This window comes from Toxorhynchites rutilus, chromosome 3 (genome assembly GCF_029784135.1).
Source record: "Toxorhynchites rutilus septentrionalis strain SRP chromosome 3, ASM2978413v1, whole genome shotgun sequence".
In the NCBI taxonomy this organism is placed as follows: Eukaryota; Metazoa; Arthropoda; class Insecta; order Diptera; family Culicidae; genus Toxorhynchites; species Toxorhynchites rutilus.
In genome coordinates this window covers 84,243,715-84,267,839 of record NC_073746.1, presented here as the reverse complement: position 1 = coordinate 84,267,839, position 24,125 = coordinate 84,243,715, and the positions used below count along the sequence as shown (strand labels likewise).

Here is a 24,125-nt window from a genome sequence, read left to right as displayed (position 1 = left end):
TGCTATATGAATGATGGAGAAGAGTGACAAGGTATCTCGAGATACTGCATAAAAGAAGAGATGGCGAAATCAGTACACTTCCTTACATACGATGCGGGATATTTGAAGAGAAATTCTCGACTGTTCCAATGGAAATACACAATACATCGAAATGTATTTTTAAAAGTGCAACAATCGTCACTTGAATCATTCACTATTCTTCATTCGTCAAATCACTCCCAATGTAGAAATGCGCAGGGTGCGAAAAACGAGCAGACACAAAAAGTGATTCTACAGCATGACAACGCTTAGCCTCATGTAAATCAAAACATCAAACATGGCAGTTTACAGTTTTTCTATAATGAAGACGAAAGTGTAAGCCAGACGGCTGAATATATGAATAGTGTTTATGGTCTCGACGTTACAGTTTTAATTCGTCAAATCCGTTCAGGTATTTTTGAAAAGCGCACCTTGCGCGGGTAACCTTCTCTCCACGAAGGATGTAACCTACCTAAGAATCTGTTTATAATAAAGTTTTATAATCAGGCGTCTCAATTTCAAGATCGTAGCAATGTCAGGGGCGGCTAATCACCGTCCTTGTGCCAGCTTGGGACTCTAAACAGAGCTGTGTATGATGGTCCTCCGACGACACAGGGGTCTGGTGCAAGTCTGCAAGCCATCCGTAAAATGAAACGCACAGGAAAATTCACAAATAAATTCGAGAAAAGACAATCGGACCAGACCTACGCGAAGAACACGGGTTAGAGATTGTAGACTTGGAACATGAACTGCAAATCACTCGTTTTTCCTGCGAGTACCCGAATTTTTTCGGAGATATTGTATCCATTTCAACTTCATCGTGCGGCAGAGAATGTGCTGGAAAGGTTTGATGGTGCGATCTTTCAAGGTGGTTTTACCATCTATCGGAGTAGCGGCAACACACACAGCTCATCGTGATGGAGGAGATGGAGAAACGGGCGATTGAGAAATCAATCAACGAAAAAATGTGCAGATTGAGGATGCGAGGCAATTTGTTCAACATCAACGTCCACAGTTCCCAGGTAGCACCGATGACGATAAAAAGAATCCTATACGCAGTGAATACGATCGCTGCCCAAAACACGTTGCTCTGTTGCTCACAAGACTGACCAAGGCAATGATGAACGATGTGCGGTGCAGTGTGCGGATCTAAGATCTGTCGGAATCCTTCGAGACTTACAGAGGGCTTCGACAGGGCGATGGACTCTACTATCTGCTCTTCAACGGTGTTGTGCGGACAGCGGAGTTCAACATGCGGAACACGATTCAGGACATCTATCAACGATTCTCCGTTCAAAGCGTGGAAACAACTCCCGGAAGAGCACGTAAAGCAAAACTTACGGACTGTCATCATCACAAAACTCTACGGTAAATCAATCAAAAACTCTTAACACATTGCGGACCGCTCACGAGTTATCTCGTGTTTCGCGTTTCGTCTGTTACGGATGGATCACGAAATAACCCGTGTTTTCCACATTTGAAGGTTAAATCCTTGGTTTGCTAAGAATCTAACAAGACCTACGGATGGCTCGCCTTCGTCTCATCCACGTCGCATGTGACGGAAATTGGGGTTTTCGAAAAAAAATTTCGATGTCAAATGTCTTAAAATTGCATGAAACGTCAAGATCTAGTGTCACCTCTAAAAAAAATTTTTGTCAAAAATCGGCATTCTGGGACTTCTTTTTTTTTCGGAGTACGAAACTAAAAGTATGGTTTTGGGTGCCAATAAAAATAGTTATCTCGAATTTTCATTCGGAACTTGCTACGAAATCTTGATTTGCACGAGCTCATTCGGACGTCATTTACTGGTGTCGCAGACGTTAAAATTTGAGTTTTTTGAAAACAAAAAAAATCACCGGAAATCGGGGGTCTCAAAAAAATTGATGCCAAATGTCTTAAAATTGCATGACACGACGAGATTTACAGTTATCTCAAAAACAAATTTTTGTCATGATTTTTCGATTTTCAAAAAACTCAAATTTTGACCGCTTTGCGCCACTCTCCCTTAAGTCCGATTGAGCTGAAATTCGGCATTGGGTGTTTTTTCGAGGTGTTGATCAATTTTTATGTGGTAAATTTTTGAAATTCGAGATGACCGTTTTCATAGGCACCCTAATGGATATGCTTTTGCAAATCAGATTAACCTGTAACGGTTCATTGTTGATTTCAAACTTCTGTTTCAAGAAAATGACAAAATGTACATTAGTTACAAGGTTACAATTCATTACAAGGGTACTTCCAGCGCATTTCGTCGGTAAAATGATACTTCCATTTAGTCATTAAGAAAACAACTTAGAATATTGAGATAAAACACAAAAACAACACCATGGCCGGTAAAACGAACAATTCGAATGAGAAGAGATGGAAGATTTTAAGGGAGATGCTGGATTCGCTCTTTACAAGCTAACAAAATTTTAGTCATTATTAAAACTTTTGTACTCAAATATAGGATTTGGTTTGTCCAGTCGAAAATATGATCATGGTTTGTCCATTTTTTTGAATGCTCTAATTCAGCCTACCTTTGTTAAACAGGCTTTCGAATGCTTCAAAACATACAGGGTGCGGCAGCATAACTTCCTTTTATAAAATGCGCGCCACTCAGTTAGTTGATGTCATAGCGGAGCGCTTGTGGTCTCGTTCAAGAGGGGATACTGTAAAGTTTTGTCCCGACACGGTTCAGTCGCCATCATGCGTTGGAATACAGGTAAACTTCGATATAACGTACATTTCACTTTCAAAATTGTACGTTGTATCGAATTGTACGTTATATCGAAGCATAATAAAGTACTCACAAACGTAGTCTATATTACATTATTGTGTTGCTGTTTTAGTAAAGTTAATAAATAACTTCAATCAGAAGACGAAGCCAGCCTTTCTCATGATGTTTCCCTTCGTGCAGTTGATTAAAGCTCGATTCATTTAGAATCCGGAATCACAAAACCAGCTGTATTTCGGAATTGATTGAAGGTACAAAACTTGTTTCAGCATCACAATAAAGATAATTCATTGTTCTATCAGAAAAAAAAATATTGAAAAAATGTTTCCTTTACACTTTGGAAATGTGTACGTTATATCGAGTGACGTTATATCGAGGGTACGTTATAACGAGGGTACGTTATATCGAAGTTTCCCTGTAGTGAGGAGCGTGCCTTTGCCGTTGAGGTTTACTTTTCAAGCGGATGTTCGGTTATTGCAACACAGCGTGCATTTCGAAATCTCATTAATTTAGCCCCGTTGGCTCCCGTCCCAGACCGCAAATCAATTGTTACATGGGTCACTACATTCAGACAAACTGCAAGTGCGACAAAAGGAAGAACTGGAGTCCCTCGGCCCGTTAGATCACCTGAGAACATTGAAGCAGTGAGAGCGTCAATGTTGCGATCACCACGGCGTTCTGCGCGCAAACACGCATCTGCCCTTGGACTGTCCGATCGTTCTGTGAGAAGAATTCTTTGTGATGATCTTCATTTTCATCCCTATAAGATGGCGATAGTGCCGGAACTATCAGAACGTGACTTCAATTCTCGGATGAACGCGTGTGAGCTTCTTCTTGATGTCGTTCCCGAGGGTGCCATTGTTTTTTTTAGCGATGAAGCCCATTTTCATTTGTGTGGGTCGATTAACAAACAAAACATGCGCTACTGGGCTGACACCAACCCTCGAGAATTGCATCAAAAGCCTTTGCATTCACCCAAAATCACAGTGTGGTGTGCAATTTCCTCAGCTGGAATTATTGGTCCCTGGTATTTTGAGGAAAATGAGGTTACAGTGACAGTGAGTTCGGACCGGTATGTAAACATGCTACATTTTTTTTCCCACGGCTAGAAAATTTGATTTGGGGGACACTTGGTTCCAACAAGACGGTGCAACAGCACACACTTCAAGAGCATCGATGGCTGTTTTGAGGGAACACTTTCCAGAGCGCCTTATCTCAATTAGAGGCGATTTGGAATGGCCGGCACGCTCTCCCGATCTGTCCCCTTGAGATTTTTTTATGGAGTTTTTTTAAATCCCGTGCTTATGTGAACCGTCCAAGAACCCTACAAGATTTGAAGACCACCATCCAAGAAGAAATTGCCAACATAACACCTGTTATGCTAACAAGAGTCATGACAAACGCCAGTAATCGGTTTACGCAATGTATGGAGAATGAGGGACGTCACCTAACAGATTTGATCTTCAAAACAATGTAAATAAAAACTTTAGACATGTACCTACATTATCAAAAATAAATAAATCTTTTCCGATGCACACAATAGTTTTTATTGAGTTTTGAAAAAAGGAAGTTAAGCTGCCACACCCTGTATGAATAAAATTGTCTTTTTCATGATTTACAGTAGTTTTGTAGTATATTTTTACGGAATCACATGTTTTAAAGCATTATAAAATACACCATCTATTGGTGTCATTCGAGCTAACTTTTAATCGATCACCAGATGATTATTTCGCACGTATTCAGACCTTTTCTAGATTAAAGGGTGTGTCACATCAAATTGCATCACGGAAAAAACACTGTAGAAATTCGCCCAGTAGACCGATCCTTTTGAAAATTTTAGACAGTAAAATAAAAACTATTAAACAACTTTTGGCATTTTCTTTTTATTCATACTTAGAGCCCAAGCCCGTATGATCGCACCTTCCTCTTTACCCCGTCCATAAGGTTCTGTACAACGTCAGGTTGTAGTTTTTTTTGAACAGAAATCCATTTTCTCTTGAAGTCCGCCTCCGATTTGACAACTTTTGGGTTCCTCCGGAGGGCCAGCTTCATAATCGCCCAATATTTCTCTATTGGGCGAAGCTCCGGCGCGTTGGGCGGGTTCATTTCCTTTGGCACGAAGGTGACCCCGTTGGCTACGTATCACTCCAACACGTCCTTTGAATAGTGGCACGAAGCGAGATCCGGCCAGAAGATGGTCGGGCCCTCGTGCTGCTTCAATAGTGGTAGTAAGCGCTTCTGTAGGCACTCCTTAAGGTAAACCTGCCCGTTTACCGTGCCGGTCATCACGAAGGGGGCGCTCCGCTTTCCGCAAGAGCAGATCGCTTGCCACACCATGTACTTTTTGGCAAACTTGGATAGTTTCTGCTTGCGAATCTCCTCCGGAACGCTGAATTTGTCCTCTGCGGAGAAGAACAACAGGTCCGGCAGCTGACGAAAGTCCGCTTTGACGTAGGTTTCGTCGTCCATTACCAGGCAATGCGGCTTCGTTAGCATTTCGGTGTACAGCTTCCGGGCTCGCGTCTTCTCCACCATGTTTTGCCTTTCGTTGCGGTTAGGAGCCTTCTGAACCTTGTATGTACGCAGGCCCTCCCGCTGCTTGGTTCGCTGGACGAATGAACTTGACAAATTCAGCTTATTGGTGACATCCCGGACCGAACTTCTCGGATCACGTCTAAACTGATTAACTACGCGTTTGTGATCTTTTTCACTGACGGAGCATCCATTTTTGCTGTTCTTCACCTTCCGGTCGATGGTTAGGTTCTCGAAGTATCGTTTTAGTACTCTGCTGACCGTGGATTGGACGATTCCCAGCATCTTACCGATGTCCCGATGTGACAACTCCGGATTCTCGAAATGAGTGCGCAGGATTAATTCACGACGCTCTTTTTCGTTCGACGACATTTTTCCAAATTTACGAAAAATTGACAGTGAAGCATGGCCAACGTGATCTATACACTCTTATCTGATTATAAGCGAAAGCTGAAGATATAATTCCTAAAAATTAAATTTCTACAGCGTTTTTTCCGTGATGCAATTTGATGTGACACACCCTTTATAACACTTACAAATATTGTAAAAATCATTCTTGCACACCATTTGTATCAGATTTAAATTGCTAAACCATTAAATTAGCGCATTTTGGTGAAATCATTTCTGATCATGAGTTGTTCAATTCAATAATGTTGTTTTGTCCACATGATTTCTATGGTAAACGCTTGGCGCGCTGCAGTTTGTTTATTGTGTCCTTCGCGCATAGCAGGAATAAAGTTTCTCTATATTGAGTGTGTTGAGGTGAACACTTTTAAAATGCCCAAGAAAATGTAATATTCTGAAGAAAGCCTAAATTATGAATAGATCAATATGATGACAGTAAACTCAAGCAATGATAAATGCAATATCTAATTGAGAACTCAAGTGTTTTCAATGAAAAATGGTGATTTCTAAAGTTGGACAAACCATGATCAGAGGTGGTTAAACCATGATCATAATTCCTCTTTGAAGAAAATCATTAAAAAACATAAAAATTTGAATAATTTCAACGCCTTATGGTAGTATTAGCAACTAGAGACTTGGAGCTTATCAAACAAACCCAAACTCGTATCGATTATATGTGATTTTCATGAAGAAAAATCGATTTGCAGTTACTAGTTGCGTAAAAACACCCCAAATCGGACAAACCAAGATCATTTACCCTACTATTGTCGCAGATGTGGAAATTTAAGTTTTCTGAAAACCGAAAAATCACCCAAGGAGTAAAGGAAATCGGAGTTTTAAAAAAAAAATTGATGCCAAATGTCTTAGAATTGCATGAAACGGCGAAATTTACTATTTTTTTTTATATCCCATTTATTTATTTATTAGGCTCATTAGCATTTTAGCTGTAACAGAGCCGGGTTTTAATCGTGTACATGTGCATATGTTTATGTTTCTATAAATTGTAAATTACACAGTAGTTAGTAGTAGCCATTTAGGCGTTAAGTTTTCTGTTCCATTACATTATGGTAAATTACACAGTAGTAGCCATTTCGACGTAAGGGTATTCTTTCTGTTCTTCCAATGCTCAGCAGACCGGACAGCGGAGACAGTTGATATTGATCATTGTTGGGTTGTTTACAGAACAGCAGCCCGATGTTTCTTGCAGAGCAGAGCAGTTGTATGGATGAATCGATCTAATTTCGACCGTGGATCGATCTCCATCGCTGATGATGTTTGCGTGGACGTAGTTATTCTATAACAACACAAAGATGGTCAATTGAGGGTCCGGAGTTTGAACTCAGAAATTTACTATTATCTCGAAAAAAAAAAATTCGTCAAAAATCGACTTTTCAGACAAAAACGACCAAGTGTCAAAAAGTCAATTTTTTACAAAAAAAAAATTCGAGATAACAGTTAATCTCGACGTTTCATGCAATTCTAAGACATTTGGCATAAAAAAAAATTTTTTGAAAACCCCGATTTCCTTTACTCCCCGCTTGGGTGATTTTGCGGTTTTCAGACAACTTAAATTTTTACATCTGCGACAATAGTAAATGAAGTCCGAATGAGCTAATATTTTGCAGAGGGTATTTTATCGTGCAAATTAACGTTTCGCAGGGAGTCCCGTATGAAAAACCGATATGACGATTCTCATCGGCACCCTAAACCATACGTCTTGCCTCGTATTCCGAAAGAACGACCAGAGCGTCGATTTTTTGACAATAAAAATTTTGAGATGACAGTAGATCTCGACGTTTCATGCAATTTGAAGACATTTGGCATCAAAAATTTTTTTTCGGAAACCCCGATTTCCTTTACTCCCCCCTTGGGTGATTTTTCGGTTTTCAAAAAACTCAAACTTTGACCGCTGTGCGACACTAGTAAATGAAGTCCGATTGAGCTGATATTTTGCATAGGGTAGTTTTTCGTGAGAATCGACATTTTTAATTTCGTGTGTGATTGTCCTTATACCCTTAGTTTTTCCTTTTCCTTTGTGAGAGATCGGATCCCTTCTTAAGAATAAGATGAAATGTAAATACATATTAGATATAAGATAGGTTTAAGAATTGAGTGTGATGAGTGTGATTGAGAATATGAGTGTGATCATTGTCAACATATCCTCATATCCCCTCCTTTTCCTGAAGAAAATATGTCATCCTTCTAAACTCGAGTCGACCGCGAGTAATCGGTTTCCTATATTATGAACATTAGAATTAAGGAGAAATGTATATATACTAGTAACAATACAGAAAGGAATTCGGCTCCTTTAAACCTATGTAACTGAGCCTGTAAAAATAAACGATTTAAATAAAAAAAAACATTTTTAATCAAGTTAGCTTTGAAAATTCGAGATGGCCATTTTCATTGGCACTCTAATGAGTCATGCCATTCTCTCTGATGTTGAATTTTGATTCACCTTCGCATTGACGGAAGAAAACGCGCTCGAAGTGTCAAATTTAATGTTCGGGTCATGACAATCTAAACTGAGCGGAGAGGACGAGAGTGCGCAAATCGTATACTAGAATTACATCTAGCCTCGCAGAGCAAATTCCTCCTGCATTTTGTACGCGGAACGAGTGAAAATACGATAGTCGTTCAAAAAATAAGTATCAGTGCCTCAGAAATCGCGGAAAAATAAAGTTAGGACAAAAAACAAGTTGATTTCCGTAATCTACGTTTTATTTTCTATTTTGCTACATAATCGCCGTAACGTTCGAGACATTTTTCATAACGTGGCACGAGTTTTTCTATTCCGAGCACGAAGTGCGTAGCGTCCGACTTTTTGAAGTACGATGTAACTGCGTCACGAATTTCTTCAGTGTTATCGAATCGTTGACCGTCGAACGCCTGTTTCATCACCGGGAATAAGTGATAGTCGCTAGGGGCGAGGTCTGGGGTGTAAGGAGGATGCACAGTCCACCCTCGTATCTCAACTGTCCGATCTAGATACAGTCTAGTGACAAATGATCTGATAAATCGCGAATTGAATCAAATTCGTTTATTTCCCATACTTAATCAGAATACGCGTTGTAGTTGATTTACTATCGGTATCCGCGTTGAAAAGAATTGATAACAAACGGAGCAAGCTCTGGATCCTCGAGTTTTTATATCGCCGTAGGAATCTACCAATTAGAAAGCAGCAAATCTCAAATGTTGAAAGACATGCTCTCAGAAGTTAAGAAAATAAGGTTCTAACAAAGTACCAAGAATGTGTGTTTATAGTCGCTGAGATGCACGTAAAGCTGGTTGTTCAGGGTTAGAAGTTTTATAAAGCTACGGTTGTTTGGAATGTTTGCAGTTAGGAAGTTCCGATCTTGCAAGAATTCGCTAGTGGCGCACGATCAAGTCTTTTTTCGAATAGAAACGAGTTTCATCAGTTTCAGATATTCAATACTCTCCTATATCTATACTACTGAAAAAAGACTCGGCTGCGATGAAATAAAAATTTGCCAAAACTGAAGCGTACTTTGAGGCCAACGAATTAACGTTTTCCTCAAAAATTTTAGAAGTTAAAGAAGCCTTGAAATGAATGTATTATTTTTTCCTCATTTGCAATCGCACTACCTTACGACACAAGCGTTCCAAACCCACCCGCAATCAATCCCACCTTCACTCCAAGCAGGTTAAACCAACATTAGTGATGGTGACTGACAAAACAGTGACTTGGTTAGCAACAATGTGTACGTCGACAACGAGGAAGGGAGGAGTAACAAAGCACAATCCCATACTAACTTAGAACAGTCTCCTCAAGGCTGACCGGAAGCTTCCGGTGGAGAACGCAATGCATCCCACCGTACCGTTACCGTTACCGTTATACTCAGCAGGTTCAGACTCCTCCGCGGCATCAGCCTACAAAAATGTATTCCACAATCAGATAGAACACACATAGGGGATCCTCCCTCGCCGAGAGAGCAACAAAAAATCACAAAACTAAAAGACAATTACGGAACGAAAAGATGAAAGGTGTGTACCGTTGATTTGCGTTGTATTCGAGTAAATTGACTTTCTTTTTAACTTAAAATAATACGATAAGCGCTGATTACATTAGAACTAGTATAATTGAGGGGATGAGAGTTGATAGCTGATCAATCTAACCAAATGAGGACACTAAGAATAAATTACAAAACAATATGAAAATAAGGTTACATAATTTGATGGGTTCACTTGTGTATTAGGTGTTATCCTCAATAATGCTGTTCTCAAATTATGCACAGGTTGATTCTACTGACGATGTTTGGTTAACTTGTGTCTGGTTTTTGCTGTTGTTGTTTAAGCACAGGGGAAGCTGTACCGCCCTTGTTCGAAACAGGGGACAAAAAAGGTTCTATTTACAATCTTGGTGCTTCGCCTTTCTTTACTCGTGAATCAACCTTAATATACAATGATGCTATGGTAGAGCTTAACAATAACGTATTAACACAATCTAAACTTTGAATGAGTTCGAATGTTCGAGATTCCCAAGATGAGGGCTCACTATGTTCTATCTTTTGATCATAACAATTACTTTCGTTCTTTGCTAAGTTTTTTTTTTGTGTTTCGTGAACTACAATCCACTGTTTGTAGATGATAAAAAATAAGTTATATCGGTTAGAAGAGAAAGAATAAATAATATTTTTAAATATATTATCTAAATCACAACGCGATTTGTTCTACTTTCTTAGATGAGCGCGAGAGATAACGAATGTATCTTACTCGCTGATTCGCAGCACATTACGCTCGAACTCGGCTAACGATCCGAAACTACCATCGCCAGGCTTTGGGACGTCATTTTCCACGAACACCGTCACCGGAGATGACGACGCCGTGGACACATCGGTCGAGTGGTCGATGGTCGTAACGGATGCGGACGGTTCTTGGGACGACAGTGAAACCACTGCCGACGACCCATTGCCACCTCCGCACACAGTGCTTGTTTGCTCTATGCTAGAACAGCTGCTGTTCTTCACGTAAATTACCTGCTTGTGCAATTTTTTAATATTCACCGAAGCGGACGACACCGATGAGGTGGAAGAGGAGTAGTGTGATTTGGAAAAGCTTACCATTTCGGACGTTAGCGAGTTGAGGGCCTTCTCGACCGTTGGCTTGTGACGATCCCGGTCCGAGAGGGTGATATGCAGTGGAGATGAATGGCCTGAGAATGCTGAAAGCGAGATATACACCCAGTCAGTCAGTCAGTGAGCACAGGTTGAAAAACAGGAATCTACGCCATACGCCACTTACTTCCCATATCACCGCTGGAGCTGGAGTCCGTAAAGCTAGGTGTACCTTCAGTCCAGGTCGGTGTGGAGCCCTCAACTGAGGCTGGTGGTGTCCACGCTAATGCACCTCTAGATCCGTAATTGCTATTGGATGACGATTCGACTGCTAAATGACTTTCTAATCTTATTTCTGATATACTGTATATGTTCAGTGTTTTTGTTTTTCATGTCGAGTTTTTGATTTTCCATTGAACGACAGACACATATGACGGACGACAAAGTTAAGATGAAGGAAAGAGAGATAAAAAAAAAAGAGAATGAAAGTTGGCGATAGAGTAAATGGCATAAAATATAACAACGTTAAAATTCAGCCGTGAAAAAAAAAACAATCGAACGATTAATGGGAAAAATCACAGCTGAAAATGTGGTTGAACAGAACAGATCGAACATGCTTTACTTATTCACTTTGCAAACTTAACTTTCCTTTTTTTTCGATATTCCTTTCCTAGTAGGTCAACTCTTACAACTTGGACTTTGATAACACATCACTCAATGAGTTTATTATTATCATTACACTTGCAAGATACGTAAGATTTTCCTTTAAGGTACAAATCTTCGTTCTGGAGATTATCCACGAATTAAGCCATTTTTTATGTATTCATATGCGGTTAACTGACCGGGCTGATCGGCTGAATCACCGAGGTCTGAGATGAAGATACCCTCATACCCCTACAAAGGTTTGAACAGGCCAATTTATCTAATAGATAATATTTATGTTTAACCAAATTAAGATATCAGCATTATAAAACAAAAATCAGAGCGAACTGATTCTGTTGCAGGCATGAAATTCTATCAATCGAACATTATAAATAGGCACTATAAATAGGCAAAAACTGTAAAAGGAAAACCCAAAGTTTTTTCAAGGCATGCCAAGAAAATTTCCAACCCGGGAAGATCATTGACAGATTGGGAATCGAACCCAATATCTGAAAGTGTCTACTTAAAACATGATAGAGATATGCCACATTTAGAAATAATCGATATAACCATCCTAGAAAAGAATAGTTTACGACAATTCTGAATGAGCTATCCCCCTCCCAGTTTCCATTTCAGACCCCACATAAAAATTTCATTATGTATCAGTGTTCTGCCAGTGTTCCCTTAACATAGTCCAGGCCCACCAAACGCGCGCGTTTAATTTCTCTGGGCATCAAATTGAAGAAATTTATACCTATATATTGGGTTGGGGAAAAAGAAATGTCGTATATTGTCAATATATGGCAACACTTAAACATATCTTGTGTTGTACTTATCGCATCGGGTCATACTATACGGCTATTTAAAGACGACAATCTGTGCTACAAGTGTCGTTTTGACAGTGTTGTGATTGTTCTTTTCAGTCTCAAGTTATAGCGCGTCAAAGATGGAGTCCACCAAGCAAGAAATTCGCCATATTTTACGTTTTACTACCTGCGAAGTAAAACTGCTACGAAGGCGTGTAGTTTATGGACCCGATACTGTAACGATTCACACAGCACAGCGTTGGTTTGATCGATTTCGTTCTGGTGTAGTGGCTGTCGAAGATACACCCCGTACTGGTAGGCCAATCATCGTGGAAACCGATAAAATCGTTGAAATCATCCAAGTAGATCGGCATGTGAGCACTCGCTCGATTGGCCAGCAACTGGGTATAGCCCATAAAACCGTTTGGAACCATTGGCAGAAGATTGGATTCCAAAAAAAGCTGGATGTATGATTGCCACACGAGTTGAAGCTAAAAAATCTTTTAGACAGAATCAACGCCTGCGATGCACTACTGAAACGGAACGAACTCGACCCATTTTTGAAGAAAATGGTGACTGGTAATGAAAAGTGGATCACGTACGACAACCTAAAGCGAAAAAAATCGTGATCGAAGCGCGGTGAGCCGGCCCAAACCATCGCCAAGCCCGGATTGACGGCCAGGAAGGTTTTGCTGTGTGTTTGGTGGGATTGGAAGGGAATCATCCACTATGAGATGCTCAACTATGGCCAGACCCTCAACTCGGTTCTCTACTGTGAGCAGCTTGACCGTTTGAAGCAAGCGATTGAGCAGAAGCGGCCAGAAATGATCATAGGAATGGTGTTGTTTTCCACCAGGACAACGCTCGGCCTCACACATCTTTGATGATATTTTGTTTTGCCAATATTCAACTTTAATTGTTTAAATTTAAGCCATTGAGTCAGAGAATGCAAATCTTCGTCTATGTGTTCAGCGTTTCTTTTATATCCTTAGCTGCGATGAACAGGACAGCATCGTCCGCGATCGAATTAGTTCTCGTCGCAGATCATTTATGCATAAAATAAACAAAATGGGCCCTAAAACACTTCCCTGTGGCACCCCGAGTGAGTTGTCAATGGGATCGGAAACAGAATCGTTAAAACGAGTCTTTTGAGTTCTGTCGCACAAATAGCTTTCAAACCATTTGTGCGCCATTTCCAATGCAATTCAATTCTACAATTCTACAATTCCAATGCGCTTCAATGTTTGTAACAATAAGGGCCTAGAAACTGTTTCAGAAGCGCGTTTAAGATCCAGAAATACCGCAAATATAGACTTGACGAAATAATACTGATTACTATCAATTGCAGACTAGATTGTTTTTCACCTATCACTTTTGCTGAGTTGAAAGGTATCTGTTTTCCATTGGAAAAATAGGCTGGTACCGATAATGTCAACGCGAAAGTGATTCAAGATTGCTCTCATATCATTGGACACGATCTGCTGGACCTGATAAATAAATATTTACGAACTGGATATGTACCAAAGATTTGAAAGGAATCCCTTGTGATTCCAATCTCCAAAGTTAATGGGACGGATAAAGCCGAAGAGTACCGCCCTATTAACATGCTGCACATATTAGAAAAACTGTTAGAACTTGTTGTGAAAGGTCAGCTGATACATTTTATAGGTAATAACAATTTGCTAATGTCAGAACAGTCGGGATATCGAGAGACACACTCTTGTGAAACCGCGCTGAATCTGGAATTAGCAAAAAGGAAAGAGAATATCGCCTCGATATTCTCTTTTCTCTATTATTTCGTCAAGTTCTTTGACCAACGCAATACTTTGGTTGATCAGCAGAACACTATTAACGAAATAACTGTTAAATTTCTCCGCAATAATTTGGTCTGACTGTTCTTCTGACCCTCCGAAAACTATGGAACGAGGTATACTATTTTTCCAATTTAATAATGTTTTTAATATTCTCCATAGTCTTTTACTATTATTTTGATGTTTATCGATTTTCCTCTGTATATATTCACATCTAGTCTTTTTCAAGGCCCGTGAATATATGTTCCGCGCTAAGGTGTACATGTTCCAATGGTTTTTCAAATTAGTTCTGGAAAACTTTTTGTATTTTTTGTCCCTTTTGTGTTTGAGGCGCATCAGATCCAAATAGTACCAGCTGTTCGAATTGCTTAAATCAATATGTTTTTCAACTATTAATTTATTCGTACACTCTCTCAAAATATTAGTTACAACAGCTGCTTTATCATTCAGATGTCCAGTCATTGCTACAAATTCCAGGCTTGCCGACACAAGCTGAGACATGGCTTCTTTAGAGTATCGTTTCCAACATTTGATCTTTACTTTATTTATCACTGTCATTCTGTCCATTCTCAATGTAAACAAAAATTGTCTCATGGTTAATTATTTTAAAATTGGCCTCGGTCGAAGAATGAACAGTAACGAAATTTCAAAAGACGTGATCAATCAGAGTTCTACTATGTTTAGAAATTCTAGTAGCTTCGATAACCGTTTGTTTCAAGTTGAAATAATGCGATAATTGTTTCAATTGATTCGAATTTCGTACATTGAGCCAATCAATATTAAAATTACCACCAATTACATTTAATGTACTGCAATCAACGATGTTTTCCCACCAGTTCTCCAAAATTTCAATAAATCGCTGGTCACTGGAACTAGGGGAATGGTCAATGTACTGGAAAAAAGGTAATGAAGATGGTCGAGTTTCGAGCGACATAGCATGCGCTGCCATAATTATTTCTCAAATAGTGACGTCAGTCGTTGTGTTTATCTTTGATTACCCACCGCATCCATATGAAAATGCTATTTTCAGGAAGTGATTAATGATTTAAAAACGCACATTTGTTTAGAGTAGAGTTTGATTAAAGGCTAATGTGATAGTGTGCAGTGAATATTTGTGAAATCACGTCGAAAAAGACGGTTAAAAGTGATATTTCCATGTGCCATTTTCACTCCCCCACGTTCGTAGAAACAAACGAAGATTCATATTTTAACGTTATGAAGTTGATGTTTCGAAGGCTCTCAGTGAGAGAATAATTGCTAATTGTTCAAAATTTCACCGAGAATGTTACTGCTTTCGAGAACTAAGCATACGACTGCTGTCTGGACCTTTTTACCACATGAATAATCGAAATTAGCCACGATACAGTTGTCATCTGTTAAAAAACAAACAGTTGCATGATTTAATTAGAATTTTGGCTCAAATTATCATGCAACCGTGAGTACTTTGAACATTGTTTTGTTTCTTCCATATACATCTCATATTGAATGCAAATAATTACGACACGATATTTTGCTTGCCAATACAGATATACTTCGCCGACTGCTCCACCTCGATATGTACCTCATTGGGGAATGGTATACAATTCCATAATTTCCCATCTGCATGCCCCTTTCAACTGAAATAGCCAAGAACCAATTATTTCCAACAGTTTCGTTTAATGGAATGTTGAAATTAACTGAATCTTTTGCATAAATTGCAACACCTCCTGTGTGTTTAGAGCGCGACAAGCAAAAAACAACTTTGTAACCCGGTATGTTGTACTGGTCAAATGATTCTTCATTAACTATGTGAGTTTCAGAAAGAAAAACCATTTGAGGACGCACGTTTTCTGCAAGTAATCGCATTTTTGCGTAATTTGTAGAAAGCCCAGCTATGTTAAAATAGATTATTGCTAACTTACTTCCACATGTAGTTTTCCAAAATTGCTATTTAGTTTGAAAAATGTTGCTTTTTTGCTTCTCCAGCAATCTCCGATATACAGGACACTGTGTACTATAAGTTGGATGATTTTCATCCAAATTCATTTTTCGTTACTTATTTACTTTCAAGCAATTTATACATTTACATTCTGTTGACGAACACTCAGATGTTTTGTGTTTTCTATTACAAGTGTTTCAGTTTCAAAAAACTCAAACTTTGACCGGTTTGTGCCACTCTCCCTTAAATCCGATTGAGCTAATATTTGACATAGGGTGTTTTTTCAAGGTGGTGAATATTTTTTATGAGGTAACTTTTTGAAATTAGAGATGACCATTTTCATTGGCACACTAATATACACGCTTCTCAACATTTTGTACTCTTCTCAAAATAAACTTTTTCTCGTAATATTAGAGGCCCTGAAAAGGGCAGATTGTTTAGTGAGGGGCAACAGTTGTAAGACTGGCACGCGAAATCAATTCACATGTAATATTCCACCAAGACACTCAGTTTCTTCTATATATATAAAAATGGATTTCTGTCTGTCTGATTCTTATGGACTCAGGAACTACTGAGCCGATCGACATGAAAATTGGTATGTAGGGGTTTTTGGGGCCGGGGAAGATTTTCATGATAGTTTGAGAACTAATCAAGCAAACGGAACTAAATTTGGCATGTGGAGGTTTCATGGGGATGGAACATTTATTAGGTTGTTCGACACTCCTCCCCCCTCTCAAAGGGGGGCTTCCATACAAATGAAACACAAATTTCTGCATAACTCGAGAACTAATCAAGCAAACGAAACCAAATCATGTTTTCTGTATCAAACATTTATTCCATGTAACGGAGAAACATATTAACTGCAAGTGGTTGAAAAGCGGTTCTTGAACGAGAATTTTGTCTGAAAATAATCTGATATTATAATGATGAGTTTTGGTAGAAGTACTTGGAATTTTATTTCGGGGTCGATTAGAAGATCAATCAATGAACAGTTCTGCGATTGGAATGAACTTGCGCTTAGTAAGAAAACGTGAAACGTTAAGAAACGTTTGAAGGTATTGATAATAAAAAATAAATTCTGGGCGGGACGAAGTTTGCCGGGGTCAGCTAGTGTCTTAATAAAAAAAAACTATTAGAGATGCTTTAAACTACGAAGAATCAATGGAGAGTACTTGGATTAAACTCACGATCGTTCGCTTGATAAACGGACACGCAGTCATATGAGCCACGGAAACCCCCACATTTTCTTGGTGAGCCGGACGACTCTCTTGATCCCCATCCCTACATAATGTGGCGTAGAGTCTTATGCGGACGTCTGCGATATTTGCTCGCGTCCTCAGCAGAGGAAACGAAGTCATTATGATGACGTAAAACAAGCAGAACATGCATTGTTCGCTGCTTTGAGTTCCGAAATAGACTGATAATTTGCCAGCGAAGATCCACTATATTCACTTTAGCGCCAGCGTAATATTTGTGCAAGGGTCGGGTTTAAGTCGCAAATATTTATTTCTCATTATCTCCCTTTGTTGTGTATATTATTCCAGCTGCATAAGTTGCTCGCTACAGACAACACGGATGAATAGAGACAAGAACGCACAGAAAGCATAGAACAAATGTATGAGAATGCTTCCAATTTTCGTCACCACTTACGAACTAGCGAATTGTAATGTATACCATCAAATCAAATAAATCTTGGATAATCTCCGATCCGATTGGTACCCAAAACAATCAAAATCCGTTCGCAGCGATAATAGCTAGTAAAGTCAATATTATTTCATGAAAACGTGACCTGTGTTCTGATTTGGCACCCGCAATGAACGACGAAGTCCCACGTCAAAAAAGTCTAAACTGTCTGTTCCACTTAAAGTGCTTGAAAAATGTTTTGATGATTGGATTATTCGCTGAGGTAAGAGTTTTATCTGAATTTTGAAGGCGACAAAACTCTAAGCTGGAGAAAATTTCAAAACGTGCTCTAACCGTCAATTTTAATCATACATACAATATGCGACACCATGTAATGCTCAAAAGTAGTAGAAACGTGCGACAAAATAATAAGACCAGTCTCTCATTTAAACTGATTTTGAACAAATATCAATAACAATTGAACAATTAATATTTAAATGTTAATTTCAGAAATGATTTCAGTGAAATTGCAATTCTAGGAGAATCCAAAAAAAACTCGAAAATTAACTTCCAATGCTCCATGATCCGAAATCATGCGTAATCACTGGACGACCCGTAAAACTATGGTCAAGATCAACAGACATAAATGACTCTCCAACATTGATTCTTTCAAACCAATAACGGAGATTATAAACGAGTTAAGCTTATCCATTATTTCCATTAACAGTACAGAGATGCCTTGTTGAGAAGTAGCTCATCGGTAGAAGCCACGAAAAAATTGCGATGCTTATACGGGAACATCTTCAAGCATCACTAAAATTTGCGAAGGATCTCTTCATTTGGGTTGGCCCCAAAAATGGTAATAAAAGGCTTTATGCTGGGATCTTGGGAAATGTAACGCTACCACATGCGGAATGGGACAATGCCGAAAAATTGCACGAATTATGATCAAGTCTCCGATAAAGCAGCTATTTTTTTCCATCCCATCCTTATTCCTATCCAATCTGCTCCCTCTCATAAGAAATGGCACAACTACAAAGTGTTCCAATATCAAAAGTTTTTTCAAACTTTTCAGTATTCTATTCAATACAACGTAAAGAATGTTATTAGTAGACCATTTTTCCATTTCAGTATCATTGATTTATTTCCTAGAAAATCAAAAAATGACATTCGGGTAATTTTAGGGTATGACATGAAAAAAACCCGCTTGGGTGAATTTGTTTTACCGTGTTTGGTTCATCGATGCACCCCTCGGTTCTGACAGCTGATTTTTACATAAGTTTCGTAGTTGTTTAGTCAACTTTTGGTGTGTAGTGATGCACGGTGGTCACAGCATCATGGTAGGGAGCAGTTTCTCTTGGGTTGGGGTAGGAAACTTAGCGCAGGTCAACGGTATTATGACTGACGATGGTTTCATCTAACTTTTGTGCGAGAACCTGGAAGAATCCATGCTGAGAATGGGACTGGATGATTACTACACCTTTCAGTAAGATAATGACCCGAAGCATACTGTGAGGAAAAAGAAGCATTCTTCCGATCGGCGTGGATCAAACCAATGGTGTGGTCACCCCAAAGCCCCAACTTGAATCATATGGGTGATTTTGGACAACAAGGTGAACAAAACTGACGTTAAAAAACAAGTAAAACTATTTTGCAACGTTGAAGAAGCCTTGGGACGAGCTGCACCATCAACACCTCCGGGACCTCGCGGAGAATATGCCAAAGCGTTGTCAGTTGGTTATCAAGACCAAGGGGGGTCATATTGAAATTATGAAATAAACCATGAAGTGGTTTTTTTTTATTTCATACCCTAAAAGAGCCCATTTAGGATAAAATTCTTTTTTTGGTTTTGCTGAAAAATAAATCAAGGGTACTGAAATGCCAAAATGGTCTACTAATTGCCTACTTTTACGTAGTATCGACTGGAATAACGAAAAATTTGAAAATACTTTTAAGGGGGTACACTAGTGTAGAGACACGCGTTTCGGACGATTTTCGAGCTCCGTAAAAATAAAACAAAGAATATTTTTAGTGTCCATTATATCATTATTTGTTCATCTACCTTTTAACAACAGAACAAAAATTGAACGGAGAAAAAAAAATCATAACTAGAATAGTTAAGCTCTTAACTATTCTAGTTATGATTTTTTTTTCTCCGTTCAATTTTTGTTCTGTTGTTAAAAGGTAGATGAACAAATATGAACAAATATGATGAAGTCAGAAGTTTCAAAAAAAAGTTGTGCCATGGCGCGCACGATTCCAACCCTTCTGGTTATCTGAAACAAAAAAAATCGAACAGATTCTAAATCAGTAAAGATACCGCTATCGCATGAACCTCGGACAAGCCAGAAACATCTTTTTTGACAAAATGGAGGCCGTTTGAAAAACAAAATGCGGTTTAAAACAATTTTTCTTACGTTTCCCGATTTTTTTTAAATAGTGAAACTTTAAAAATATCATATTTTGGAGGTTAATGTGATAGCGAGATGCATGCAGATTGTATCCATATAAATCGGTTCAACTAGTTTCGAGAAAAACGTTCATTGGCCGTACCAGGTTAGGATACCGCATCACTAAAATAGCTTTAACTCGGTGAATAATAGGATTCTCGATAAGTCCTTTCTAGGGTATATTCTTGAATGCCTAAACAACAGAAATATGAAGGATAAAAAAATGGGTTGGTGTAATCTATGATATAACCGCAAGGTTGACGTGGGACTACGTAGCTCAGCAATCATTGGTTGTATTGATTAAATTTTTGATGGAATGAAACAATTCCCGAATTTAATTAAATTCAATATATTTGCTCTGTGAGCAAAAAGATTGTATAATGCCATGTAAGGTCAATTCATGCATTGTGCTAAATAATGTTCTTCGTTTGCGGTTAATATGATGCCTAGGACAGAATATGTGAAGGGAAGAATTATCAAACGATTATTTTATTTTACGATTTTACTCTCAAGTGTATGTACTTCTCGAGCCGCGAATTCGCTTGATTTGATGAACTTCAGGCACTTGGTTCCGATTTTGATACATGTCGAACGCATATTGTTTACGCTGCTTGGGTTTGAAGGCTGTGTTAGGGAAACCGTAGATCGGGTCAATCAAAATGAGGCAGTTATGACGTTTAGATAACGCTTGACATTTTACAGTTATTCAATTGTTTATCTAATGAAAAATAATATGTTATTAATTGCGATAGAAGCGTAAAAATATTCCCTATCAATCGATGCAAACATCTTTCCGATCCAGTAAGAAATGTTCGAGTTATAAGCATTCGGAATCTTTCATTTTTTCCTGCATGTTCTGTGTTTAGGTTTTCATTTTACCCTATATACTCCGGTTAGACGTAGTCCCACTTCAAAAAAAAGCGAGGATTTGAAAGCATTCCAATCGATCCCTACCAATACCACAATTCTACATTCCAAATTCAACCTTCACTCATGCAACATCGCGAATAAATCCATTTGTGTTCAGGAGAATAAGTATAAGCCACTGTGGATAAAAGTCCAGGAAGCATGATGTGCTGTTCCTGTCAGTAGGAGCCGGAACCTTATGAATCAAAGCCGAAGAGAGTGCTTGGAGTGATCCAGTACAATGGTTGCATCAGCAAATATTAATGGTTAAAGCAGTATATTTGTTAAATAACAAAATGAATAGTCCTATCATTTGACGCTAAGTTTTTGTACCAAGAAATGCTGGAAGGGTAGTGTTTTTTTTTTCAAATAATTTTATAACTCTTAAATGTATTTTTTTTACGTAATTTATCGTGATGGAAATCATACAATTTAAGATTTATTCTAATAATGCTGGCAATTGAATCTATTTCAATGATAAATGATATTTTTTGTCCGACACTGTATATGTCGTATTGCGAACTTATTGAGTGATGTGTTTGATTCGAATATTAAATACCGCATCTAGTTCTATTTGTTCGTATCAAACTCTGCAGTGCAGTTATTTCTGTTCAACAACATCTTCAGCAAATAACGAAATTTAATGAATTAATTAATAAACTAACACAGGCTTAAATCATCATTCCAAAGAACACGCGCGAATGCAAATAACACCGTTCCTCTCTCTCTCTGTCCGCAATATAACGGATAATATTGTTTCTCAAACATACCTTATCGAGTCTTCCTTGTAGTTATCACTCCGGCACGAAGTGCTCCGCCGATCGACTGTTCCACCGCCATCGCCTCCGCCGAGTCCTCCATTGCGGCCACTGCCGCCACCTCCGCCACCGCTGACCGTTTTATCGTCCGACGAGTGCCGATGACTACTGCTACCGTGCTCGGAGATATCGTCGAAAGCGGGAGGAGGGGTGGAAGAACAGGAAGGAGATGTGCCTAGCGCGATACGAGGAGAAGCGGCTAAATTATGTATGTTGCAATTGCCGTTCGGTGATTAACTCAGTGTGTGTGTGTTTGTGGACATATTTGTTCCCAAAAGTATGTAATGAATGTTATGTATTATACGTGTACACTAACTGTGTGTCAAACGTACAAATTATTTGAGCTGGCAAAACTGTATTGATGGAACGAAAAAAAAGAATAAAATCGTCTCCAAACATTTAAGCTAAAGTATGTTGCTAATAAGCACAAAAATTGTTCTGTCGTGTACACTTTCTAAAATTTTTGTTCCGTGAAGTATCTTCATCTACTGAAGATCCACTTGTCACAAAAATATAAAATATATCCTTGGAGATAGACAGTGTAAAAAGCCAAAAAAAAACAAACTCGCAAAATCATAGTTCTACACGAAAAAACTTATTTCCAACACTACACTATATAGTCCCCAATACTAATGCTACGCATAGGAGGAGAAGGTTTCGAAACGAATGAGAACTCGATAGGATCCAAAGAGCACCGGTACTAGCAGTCTAGACGAACTCCCCCTCCAAGCTGAATTGGCTCAGGTAGCTTTCCAGGTTGTGATTTTCGTCCAAAGGCAGTCCCAGCTGGCGTATAATGTTCGCTTTCCTAGTCGATGGCGGCTCAACCACAGCAGACCTGGGTTTAAGACGACATAAAAGACTGTCGCTCTTGGTAACTTTTCTGGTCGATTTCAGAGGCCGCCTATTGATCACATCCGGAATGGCCTTCAGGCGCTTCTCATTTTCACGTATCTCGCGCTCAATCTCTTCGATTCGTCGCCGAAGCTCATCCGGATTTTTTGTTTTCCTGGGTAAATCATTGTCCAGTCTGATTGTGACATGTTTGACAACAGAACCATTTCCGACCTGCTTCTTGGTTGGTTGCGGCCGTTCCAGCGTAGAGTTCGGCGAAGCAAACATTACCCTTCTACTGCGAACAACGTCCGTTAGTTTTGACAGCACCAGATCATCGTTTCGTTCTTCTTCATACTCTTGGATACGTTCCGCCATCGGAACGAAGTTCTTCCTGCTCTCCACATTACTATTGGTTTCATCGTCCGTCAAATGTTCCCTGACGGACGGCACAACGAAGCTACTTCGTCTCGAGAGCTCAACCTTTGCTGGTTCGTCCCGCACCGAGAATCTCCTAGTTCTTTCCCGAAGCGTATCGGGTCTTCTGACGGGTGCATACCGCTCGAAGTTATGGATCATTTGCTTCACCGAAGACATGCTGTCGTTCATCCCGGGGGAGGATCTCTCAAAATTCTGCTTGAGTTTTCTTACACCGCCGCCAGTCGTACTGACCTCTTGCGATGACTCCTCACCCATTTCCATCTGTTCTCCATTCTCGACCACTTGAAACTCAGGATGGCTTAGCCAGCTAAGCACTTTGTTCGGAGATCGTACAAAGTTGTCAACAGTATCTAACAGTTCGGGTGTTGTCGGACTGAGCGGTGTAAACCTTTGCTTGAAACGTTGATCAATCTTACCTGGACGAAATGTCAGCGAAAGTGATGAGTTAGTTAATGGACTGTGAGATGGACCGGATGGCCACAGATTACACACGAGCGCGACTATCTACCAAATAATGAATTAGTCTAGCGCCAGGGTTCTCTGATGTACTCATCTGTTTTCGGACACAATTTGCCACCGATACGAATAAACAAATAGAAGTAGAAGAAAAAACAATAACAACAAACAACAACAACGACAACTCATGCAGTACAAATCAAATCATGAGATACAACCTTCTACGTGGAAACGAGGAAACACAATAGTGAAACAGCTACAAGTGTGTCTACGAGTCTAGTTGAAAAGTGAATATTTTCGCTGGCTTGCGTCACACACACACCTGCACTAGACCGTCCCCGATGGCTGGATGATTGGTTGGGAAGCGAACCCGACCCTGCTCCACCCTTCATACCGGCTTTGCTCATTTTGGGTGAACCCCGGGGTGGAACGGGTGGCGGAACACTTGCCTTAACGATGGAAGTCTTCTTTTTCAACGGTGGCATCGTGGGGGTTATGGCGCTACCGGTGCCGCTGGTCACCTTCCCACCCTTACCGGTCGTTCCGGCGCTCGGTCCCGCCAGTGCGGCGGCATTAACCCCACCACTGCTGCTCGAAGTGGTGGTCAGCGCGCCTATCGTATGCACATTGGACGAGTCGTCCACGTCTAGATTAGGTTTTTTTTTATTTTTGGT

At 39.5% G+C, this 24,125-nt stretch overlaps 1 protein-coding gene across 19 annotated transcripts in view; it reads right to left on the bottom strand.

Moving 5' to 3' along the window:
* The window catches only part of LOC129780063 (phosphatidylinositol 4-phosphate 5-kinase type-1 alpha), a 173,617-nt gene that overhangs the window by 10,660 nt on the left and 138,832 nt on the right, over positions 1-24,125 (bottom strand). For 7 of the 19 annotated variants that reach the window (XM_055787946.1, XM_055787951.1, XM_055787943.1 and 4 more), the window contains 2 exons: positions 23,774-24,097; positions 21,931-23,411 (listed from right to left, as the gene is read on the bottom strand). In XM_055787946.1, coding sequence (XP_055643921.1) covers positions 22,429-23,411; positions 23,774-24,097 — 1,307 coding nt within the window. In that variant the 3' untranslated portion in view covers positions 21,931-22,428. The other 12 variants (XM_055787955.1, XM_055787954.1, XM_055787959.1 and 9 more) reach the window with 6 other exon arrangements.